The sequence below is a fragment of the Zeugodacus cucurbitae genome, chromosome 4 (assembly GCF_028554725.1).
Source record: "Zeugodacus cucurbitae isolate PBARC_wt_2022May chromosome 4, idZeuCucr1.2, whole genome shotgun sequence".
In the NCBI taxonomy this organism is placed as follows: Eukaryota; Metazoa; Arthropoda; class Insecta; order Diptera; family Tephritidae; genus Zeugodacus; species Zeugodacus cucurbitae.
The window spans coordinates 70,990,295-71,001,016 of NC_071669.1; the positions used below are offsets into that span (position 1 = coordinate 70,990,295).

General features: G+C 34.9%; 2 protein-coding genes across 3 annotated transcripts; both read right to left on the reverse strand.

Annotated features, from left to right (window-relative positions):
* Positions 1–85: 85 nt before the first annotated feature.
* Positions 86–6,729, reverse strand: LOC105212606 (serine-rich adhesin for platelets). The gene is made up of 4 exons (XM_011184672.3): positions 6,069–6,729; positions 5,542–5,989; positions 1,943–5,485; positions 86–1,866 (listed from the first exon to the last, which is right to left on the reverse strand). Exons 1-4 carry the CDS (start codon positions 6,427–6,429, stop codon positions 621–623), a joined length of 5,598 nt encoding a protein of 1,865 aa, XP_011182974.2. The 5' UTR covers positions 6,430–6,729; the 3' UTR covers positions 86–620.
* Positions 6,730–7,182: 453 nt separating this feature from the next.
* Positions 7,183–10,229, reverse strand: LOC105212610 (transmembrane 9 superfamily member 3). Of its 2 annotated transcripts, XM_011184696.3 has the most exons (9): positions 10,118–10,229; positions 9,821–9,917; positions 9,568–9,763; positions 9,153–9,514; positions 8,943–9,074; positions 8,708–8,874; positions 8,045–8,479; positions 7,738–7,968; positions 7,183–7,620 (listed from the first exon to the last, which is right to left on the reverse strand). In XM_011184696.3, the coding sequence occupies exons 2-9, from the start codon at positions 9,902–9,904 to the stop codon at positions 7,476–7,478; spliced, it is 1,752 nt and encodes a 583-aa protein (XP_011182998.1). In that variant the 5' UTR covers positions 9,905–9,917; positions 10,118–10,229; the 3' UTR covers positions 7,183–7,475. The 2 variants fall into 2 exon arrangements, with proteins under 2 accessions (XP_011182998.1, XP_011182989.1); XM_011184687.3 differs by having other exon boundaries at positions 9,821–10,180.
* Positions 10,230–10,722: the final 493 nt, after the last annotated feature.

The following is a 10,722-nucleotide window of genomic DNA, read 5'->3' on the forward strand; positions in this document are numbered from 1 at the left end:
TTTCGTAGAAAACTGCAAAAGTTTGGATACTCTAAATTTTGATTGTGTCCCTTGGCTTCAACATGGGGTTAAAATGATTAGACGGTAGTATGGTATGGGTCAGCAGGATATTCATGGTTCCTCTGGTTGTCATGCTCATCCAATGTGGTGGAGTTTGGAGAACATTTAGAGAAATCAAACTTGATTCTCTTATAAATATGTTTTTTTAACATGTTTGCATATCTGCTGAAAGATCAACTATATTTATTTATCGAATGAAAATGTCTATATGAATTAATTTCAATATGTATTGCTATGAATAATGTTTTTAGTATTAAACTTCAGTAAGGCTTTTGCTATGTTTTAAAATAATCGGTATTCATATATTATTATACAAATGTAGGTGTTATTCTGTAACAATTAGAAATATATACACAAATGTATATATGTATGTACATATATGGAGCCTTAGTCAATAACATATTTATATTTTCTATGTATTTTTCAGTTTAAGGCGATTAAATTAATAGAACATGTTTGGTTTCAATAAAAAATAAAACAATTTACGGCTACTCCCACTAGTTTACAAATACTATGTCTATTCTATACTTATATTTATAAAATGTAAAATACCAGCTTATTTACGGTCCTTTAAAATTGTATGGAATTGCCATTGTTTGTGGGCTGGCGAATTTATCTAGATCAGGATTCGTAGAGTCTGCGGGGTCTACCAAGTGACAGATGGGCAAGTTCGAAGTGGCGGGACTTGGTTGATTCTGCTGACCCATATAATTTGGTAAAGGTCGATGCATTCGATGAATGGGCGCATTAAAATATGGTTGCACCCCAATCGCCACATGTTGATTATTGGTTTGAGCTATAGATGGGGACACCATGTAATTCTGATTAATTGAATGATGTGGATTTTGCAGCATTGTAGGCGGAAAACCAGGCATATATGGTTCTGATGTAGTCGACATCACTTTAGGAATCACAGTTGGTGGAACGCCTATAACTGGTATACGAGTATGTGATGTGATTGCGATATTTTGCGACATAGGAGGATGGGTTATGGGCACTGGTAGCAATCCCATAGAAACATTTGTACGTGTACTAACAGCGTCTTTTGGAGAATCCTGTCGTTTTGGAACCAAATGGTTTACTATCGCTGCAGATGAGATTGTATGAATGGTATTACCCTTGGTGCTATTGGGTGATGTACTGGGTAATGTGACATTACTAATCTCTGTATGGTGCATATTTTCGATTGGCGAATAAATTTTAAAATTTATTTTAGGGCTTCCAATCTGTTGCAGTGTTGTAGTCGAACAAATTACTTTTGGTGAAAGATTTTCATTTCGATTTGGGCGGGTGAATGTTGCAATGGGATCCTTTTTACTTGCATGCAAGTGTGGTGCTACCGCGGTAATTGGTGATTGCATATAAAGTGGAGATTGTGAATCGGCATGATGAGAAACTACACCAACACTACTTGATGTTAAACACTTCGGATTAAGAAGTCGTGGAGGTATTGGTCTTTCCATTTGCGATACATACATTGAATGAACAACGCCATCAAAATGAAAGTACAACAGTGGCGTTGGTGTATGAGTCCGCAAATAAATTGGCTGCTCCAGGTTCGGAGAGGGAAAACCAAGTGGTGGTGGAGGTGGTTGTTGGTCCTTTTTATTCGAGCTGGCTTTTTGTTTTTCCTTATGAACTTTGTCTTTGAACAAATTATGACACGGGGGTGTAATTCCATGTTTCTTCTTCAATCTCCGCATTTTAACGCGTATTTTAGCTTCTATCACTTTACGATCTTCTTCATCACTATTATGATTTGGAAAGACTCCATCTTCGAAATTCACTTGTTTCTTCTTGGGTACACTGTAGTAATAAATAGAAATGATTTAGGTATATAAATGTATGTACAATTAATATTAGTTAATATTAGAATTTATACCTTACAAGGACGCCCTGCACTGAATTTGTTTCACCATCCAATGCTTTCAAAATACTGCGTTTGTTTTTGTCCTCGTTAGAACCGGATTTTTCTTCTACAACTTGTTCATTGGAACTATCTTTGCTGATTCGATTTTCATTGTCCCCTTGCGTATTATCCGCGACGTTACCTGTTAGTAAGTCACTGCATGGAACGATTTCGAGGACATTTCCCTTTTGCACTGCTACTGTCGCTTTGGGTAGCTCCTTTAGCAATGGCGATGGTTGGTTTAATCCAAAAGGCTGTGTACCAAAACGATTGTAGTAAAAGTTCGATGTATTTACGTTAGGGTGTTGTGGTATTGATGAAAATAGTTCCGATTCATCTGTACCAACAGGTCTAAAGTTCGGGTATGTATGTTGAATGGCATGTACAGGAGGACCAGTAGATCCGGAATTTGCCATCTGTACGTATTGATTTGCGTAAAAGCTATTTGAATCGCCTGGTAAGGACATATAAGCTGCTGGTCCATACTGACCATAGTGACTGTAATCTTCGTATGCTGCGATGCTATTAGTATTTTCATTGTTACCAGAAGACGGCCCATTGAGCACGATATTTATACGAGCATCCAAAGATATTCTATTAGGCGAGTGATTGAAGTAATATGATGTGCTACTATGATGGGGCGGATGCTGTTTGTAAATCCGATGTTTAGGTGATAAAGATCGACGTCTGTTACTATCGTAGGATTTTTCAGACGGTGATGTAGTCCTCCTACTCGGTGAACGAGAGATTGACCGTCGCTCCGGAGACAAACTGTTACGACCTGAGCCAGTTGGAGATAAATTGGGGTCTGTGGGTGGTGAAGGCGGTTTAAATGGCAAAGGCGAACGTGAATATCGACCACCCCGATGACGATGAGGAGGTGAACATGGAGATCGAGAATGCGATCGAGAATCCCTTCTTGGTGAATGTTTCCGGAATCGCCCATCAATATTTAAAACTGTTCGACGTTTTCTGGGAATCGGACTGATATCACCGGAACGCCGACTAAGTTGTCTGTTAAAACTAGGACTACGACTCCTGCTGCGGCGTTCGAAATTACGATTACGTGATGACTTCGAAAAGCCACTGCGTCTAGGAGGCGAAATGCAACGTCCACTACTATTCCGAGTTGGACTCACTGACAGCGAGCGCACACGTCCCCGACGTGACCGAGACCTTGATTGCACAGTATGGCTGGATATTATTGGTGATCGACGACGTTTTTGATGGTGAGCAGATGGTGATTCCTTATTTTCCATTATAGGCTTGACTATTGCAACTTCTTTCGCGGGCTTTGGTAGTTTTACTGTTAAGTTATTTTTCTCAGGGGGATCTATAGCTTGTTTTGCGGTTTCTAAATCATTATCCGCTTCGAATATAGCAGAAGTTTTAGGTAACTTTACAGGGGATATAGTCAATTTGATCACTTCCCGATTTGTGCTAAATATATTGGAGACTTCGGGTATACCGTCTTTGTTTGGCAATTTTTGTAAAGATTGCACGAACTGTCCTCGCGCTATTGTAGCCGATTGCGTGGTGTCCGCCGTCGGTTCGATGTTAGTATCCAAATCACTGTGACTTTCTTTTTCAACCTTCACTGATTTATTTGCTGAAGAGTCCATAAACTTATTTAATATGATATTTTTCTCGTGTAAGAAAAGTTTCTCCATTTTCAATAATTCATCACTAATCTCATCAGCTGAATCATAGTTCGCACGCATCATTTGTATTCGTAATAAGTTTGCCTCCAGATTTTCCAATTTTTTAAGGTCTTTGGCGACATTTGGTTTCGAATCATCTTTCGTGGTAGTAGCTTTTTCGACATCCGATGAACGACGTTTAATGACTTTTTCTGTTGCATTTTCATTATTGCCTGTGACGTTTGAATCATTGTTTTGAATATCTGTATCATTACTATCATCCGATGCTGAATCACTGGAACTTGTACTACTAGACGATCCAGACGATGAGGCCGACGTATCAGATGATGAGGAAGAAGAGGATGAATAAGAAGTAGATGAAGTCGATAATTGTTCACTCTCTTGCTCCTTTTTGATTTCACTGATTGACTCATTTTCACTAGACTTTAGTGCATTTTCAATATCAGCATTCTCGACACTTTTTATAAATTGATTATAAAGCTGTTGCATATCGCTTGTTTCTTGACAAACTATATTTTGCTTTTGCGCTTTTTTGGGTTCAAAAATGCATTTTGGTGATGAGCATAGTTGAGGTGGTGGTGAATTTTTAGGAGTTGTACTTTGAATTTTTGAATTGGAATCCGATTCTGCACTATCAACTGTACTTGACGAAGGACTTCCCATACTATTTGTGACATTTTTAGGAGATTGCTGATTTATATTGGAAAAAACTGAGTTCAAATCCATTTCATCATCATCATTTTCCCAATTGTCTGAATAATCATCTGTATCGGGACTACCATTGGTTGCACATATCACGGATTTCGAAAGCATACAAGGAGAATCTTCTAATGAACTTGTAAGTTTTTCGGATATTTTTCTTATAAATGGTGTATTTTCAATTGGTTTTTGCTTGAAATTTGAAGAGTTTAGACTGATAGAAATACTATTAAGACTTCTGGAATGTAAGGAGTCGGGAGTAGAATCTCTACCACCTTTGGTGTTCTTCCGGACATCTTCCTTTGCTTCGCTAAATATATCGAAAGAAGATTTTTCCTTTAATATGTTTTCATTAAGCGATTTAGGTACAAATTCTCTATCTTTAGTGCGTTTCTTTGAAAGACTATCGAGTTGGTACTCTGATATAGAACGATTAGGTGATATGCTATTAATCGGCAAGTTTGGACTCGAACATTTTTTTGTTGTAAGTTTTTTTGCGTGATCGATTCCTATATGTTCACGAGATTTTTGTAATAACTTTTCTTTAGTTGCTTGTATGACTTCAAGTCTTAGTTCATCATCATCAAGTAGTTTGCCTATTCGATCTTGCATTTCTTGAAGTTTACTTGTTATCTGGACGTTCGTTGAAGAGCTTTTCACATCAATAGGCGGCGATTCTTGCTTTGGTGGAGTCAAACTTGCAAACATATCCAAAATTTGTGATTTTGACGAATTGGTAGTCATACCCGATGATTTATTTTCGTTTTTTGCTTCTGATTGAATACAACTTTTGTTCCCACTCTCCGCTATTGGGTCTTGAGTCTTGATGTTTGCTATTGAAATTTCCTTTTTTACTATTGAAATGTTTGTGTTAATAAGACCCTCCGCTGCTAAAACTTCCTCATTTGCAATCAAGGTATTTTTTAAAGGTTGCAACTGTAACGTTTCTCGAATTTTTCTGATTTTCTTCCTTTTACTTGATTTTCGGCTACTTTTTGGGCTTGATTGAGTTTTATTACTTTCATCCTGCTCTTTTAACTTTTTGTTCTTTTTCTTTTTCGGAACATTTTGTTCAGAGCTTTTCTTACTATTTTTATCAGATTGCCTATCATGTATATTGTATGCATAAGATATAGAAGGTTTCGTTTTGGTCCACCTAAATTCAAAATTATTAAATTGACTATATTCTTGAATACTTTGCTATATACTTACATTAGCTGGGAATATGGTATACCGGATTGAAGTGCTGTGTGAGAAGACTCTTCCGATGGTGTGTTAAAACCGCCCGGATTATATTGTGAACGATATCTGGGGAAACGTGTACGATTATGTTTGTGGAAATCATCCCCCCTATGGCGGAAATCAGTACGATAATTCCTTTGAAATGGGTTATATGAACGAAAGCCTGCATTATTTATTCCTGAAAACCCGCGATTAAAATTCGACGTTACATTAGTTGTAGATGTAACAAAATCCATTGGTGTCAACAGTGGCATTGAAACAGTACTACTAACGGATCGCACACTTTCGATTGACTCTGCAATAGGTCTTGTAGTATTTAGATGTTCTTCATTGCCGTTTCTCTTATGTTTAAGCTTTTTTGTAACATCCTCTGGATTTCTATCGCATGTATAATCTACAGAAGCCTCAAGATTGATATCTAAGTTTATGTAATATATATGGTAAAAAATATTTTCGTTATTAGTAATATATGTGTGTACGCAAGGTTACTACTTTACCTTCTTTTGAAGTTCTTATTTTTTTCTGCTCCTTTTTCTTATTTTTGCTTTGGAGTGATAAGAATTCCGTCTTTTGCTCCTTCCTGCGTTCCAGTTCCTCCTTCCTTTTAATTGCATCTAATTCAAGTATAGCACGCACTTTTTCCGCACATTTATCAGTTTCTTTTTTAGAAGCTGATTTAACGAGAGGTACATATTGGGGTGTACTACATTTGGCATTTATTTCCTCAGACACTATAGTTTTCATTGGCTCTGAGCCATGTGGAGGTGTTTTAACTTCACCAGGTTCTAAACTGCTGTCACCCTCTTCCATTAGTATATTGTCCTTCACGCTATCTTCTTTACAACTAATTAAAGACATGACTTCTTTCAGTCAACTTATATACTAAATATAAATACGGTGATATTGACAAATAAAACCTGCTTATCACTATAACTATATACTTTTCAGATGTATTATTGCAAATTGCAAATGTTTTATAGCGCGAACACTGTCACCAGTTAAACTGTAGTGAAAAACGTAATTGAAAAATCAAACTTTTCACATTTTTAAATATTTGTAAAAGAACGAAACTCCAATCCAAAGTATTGTACATAAGCAAAGATAAAATCGAAGTTTGTAGTGGTGAGCTATCCATATCGATATATCGATTGCAGCGATGACTTCATAACAAGTAACTAGGGGGATGCACTTAAAACTTGTATGACAACTATTGCATAATAGCTGTCAGTGATGATTTCAATATTTTGTTGCCAATTTTATTTCTTCCTTCTTCTGTTCCATTGTTTTTATACATATATATATGGAGATCCATAGTGAGCATAACTCCGAAATCTGCAGATAACTCCAGGAGATGCACATGTAGCCCATATTAAATATTCTACTTCTAAGACTCATACATAATCATTTTAAAACAATTCTAAAACTTTTCCACAAATATTTTTTGGGAGTAGACATGTACATAGAACTGACTCACTATACTTTTATTAATAGTAACACTCAACCCAATTAAAATATGTTTGAAATTTTTGGAAGAACTTATCTACATGGTCATACTACTACTCCACTTTTCTAAATCCAAAGTTGTTCTTTAAAATCATTAATCTAATCTGGTAGGCTCTAAAGACAATATTACAAATTTTATTAATTCTTCTGCAAAACTCAATACACAAATATTTCTGTTTTTTCGTCATACTTAATATATGTACGTATAACTTATATTTTTAGTGGCGATGAGATTTATGCATTGAACATTTAATTACAATAAATAATCCAGAGTTGGTTCTATAGAATTAACATTTAATTAAATTAAATATGAAATTAAATCGAACCAAAGTATTAAATATAAGTGTATTTTAATAATTACAGTAGGCTGTCGGGCCCAAGGAGAATATTATAAGTGCTTTCTAATCTATTTTAACATTAGAATAGATTTTTCGGACAAATACGCTTGTGCCCAAATAGCCAACTGTACCACATATAATTCCTAAAGCACCGCTGAATAATGCCATATATCCAAAGTAGAAAGCAGTTTGAAAAAGACCGTACATTCTGAAAATAAATAGAGAAGTATTTCGAAAAATAAATTTGTATTTCTTATTTCGGTACAACTGAAGATAGTTGCAGTATTTGTTTTTAGTAGCAAAAACAAGTAATAATAAATCTTACTTTGTTTTAAAGAAGAAATAGTAGAACGAATATGCGTAAACATAGATTGAAGTTGATGCCGCTGACATGAAGCTTGTCCACTGCCACCGATAATCCTCCGCGTTTAAAAGGAAGTAAGTGCATACAATTGTAACGCAAACTGTTACAATCATTAATATGGTGAAAACTAACAGCATGAAACCATACACGTAGTAAATTTTATAAGCCCAAAATGACGTGAAAATAAAGTACCTGGAAAATAAATTAAAATTGCGTTTAGAAAGTAACAAAAATTTCCACATAATAGCTTTGAAACAAATTCAATTACATTTCAATAAATATTGAGCCAAATGGTAACACTCCGCCAAGCATAATTATAATAGATGGTTCCATAAACCACTTCTTTTCCGGTATCGGACGAGGCACTGCGTTCACTCGACAAGGATGATCTGGCTGTCCATCTAAATTACGTCCAACCACTGTGCCTGCTAGTGTAAAGGGTAAAACAACGAAAATACATATACATGCAACGGCAATCATTGTTCCAAAAGGTATAGCGCGCGATGCATGATAACCAATAGCAATAAAATTGATGAAGAAAGCTGTGCCGCAAACAAAGACTGGCACCATAAATGCAGACACTAGCATTTGACGTATCCACATTCGGCCTCCTAGACGGGCATATAACGATCCACCAAAATATCCGTTGACAGGGGACGTTGCTACGTACACAAATAGGGCAGTAGATAGCATTGATCCACGCCTTAAAAAAATGAAAGAGAACAAATTATTATTTTTAAACTATGCATAAATTAATTACAAATATATTACAAGCTTATAAACCAGAAGAACTATTTTATTTTTAAAATGATAATTTTTGCAACTCCAAAATAATGCAAAAAAAAAATAATATAAATAATTTAATTGTTCAATTATATCCTGTATTATTTATGATAGAGAATGATAGGTTATGTTTAAATATTAAACTTACTCTGTATACAATTCCCCCACGATCGCAAACAATATGACACCGAGCACTACCGAAATTAATTGACATCCAGCTCCTATTATAGCAGAAAATACTAATGCGTGTGGAGGGGTTCTGAATACATCACCATGCACCTGCTTCCAGCCATATTCATCTCCTAAGTCACGTTCCTGTGTATATTAATCGTTTGGATTAGGAATTCAACAATTAAAGAACAACTATATTAATCTAAACCAACCATATCATCAATTTCTTCATCTTTGCTGTAACGCGCAAAGTCTTTGCGCAAAGTTCGCATGAGGATCATTGAAACCAAACCAACCAAAAATATCACCATCATAAAACTATTAAAAATACTGAACCAGTGAATCTGTTAAAAAGAGCAGTTTTGTACTTCTTAGTATAAGAATATATAAACAAAACAATAAATACATGAAATCCTACTCACTCTATGTTGGAAAAATTTGGGATCCAAATATTTATCAAAACGGTTCTTGAATTCAACTGAGCTCTGTTTCCAGTTGACTTCATAAGAAAATTTAATCTTTGCTCCTGGTGTCAGCAACTCTTTTTTCTCGTTGTGTAAAGTTATGTCAACAATTTGTTGACCATTGTATCCAATTTCAAATCTTTTGTGTGTGAATATATAATACTTTTCTTCCTCATCGTCCTTCTTACCTACCTCGCCCCAAATAGGTAAACCATCTATATACATTTGATACCAGTATTGGTTTTTAACCGCATATGTAAAGGCCTTAACTTTATCAATTGTTAAATCAATCATGCATATTACGGTTTCCGATACGTCCACTGTAAGAATTTCAATTAAATCCTGTTCACAAAATGAATTCAATAACACCTACCTTTAAAATCAATTTCGTAGCCACTGAATTCCAATTCAACTCCTTGTAGCGCCTCGCTAAGCGTCTCATGATAATGGGAAATGCTTTGTTTAGCACCGCTACAGAAAGGCAAAGAGAAGTAGGCATATGTTTCTTGCCGGTTATGATATGGACCAACTGTATTCATCCATAAAACGACTTCTTCACGGTCATTGTACTGAATAAAATAATTGACATAAAATTAAACAAACTTTTATTTTAAGTTTTTACTTACCTTATGATTATGCTCATCTGCCACCACACACCAACAGCTCAATAATAAGATCAAACAAAACGGGAACGCTCGTATTTGCCACATCTTAATTTATACGCTATAAGATAGAATTAATAAGATTTTTCAATAGAATTACACTTGTATTATTCGCATAACACTGTTTTCGAATTTCTATATTAGATTCCTTATGTATCCATATACAATCGTTTTCTTCAATAACAGTTTTAGAACTTTATGACATTCATATAGCTGGAATGACAAGTTATTCACTTAATATTTTTAATGTAATTTCATTACTTTCAGTGGGGTATTACAAATTTAGGGTTGTGAGAAACCCGAAGACAATACACGTATTGAAAATTCTATGCAAACACGATAACCCGATAACTCAAATTCAATGATCGCCCGGCCAGAGAATACATATTTTTATCGAATAGAGTTACCACCACTTAATATTATAACAGAGATTACGACAATTGCATCTGACATGTTTGATACCAATTTATCTAAAATTTGGCAGCCAAATTCTTCAAGCTTTTAGTATGTATAACAATTTTTAAATCATATTTAAGTAAATATTTTGAAATTAGCACTAATCAGAAGATTATTATTTCTGAGAAAAGCGGGAAACTGTTAAAGCTCCATATGTTTGGGATGGCGAAAGTATTTATAAATATATTTATCGCATACTAAATAAAGTATTAGACCGAAATTACGGTATTATCCTTTCATAACATATTAATCCATTCAGAATATGGTTATATATTTGGTTTTTAATGTTGGGAAAATCAGAAAACTGTTAAGGCTCTATATTTTTGGGATGTATTTTGTTTTTGATTTTTAATTCTGAGAAACTCAGAAAAATATTTTATTTGCATTTCTGTTGATAACATCATTGCCAT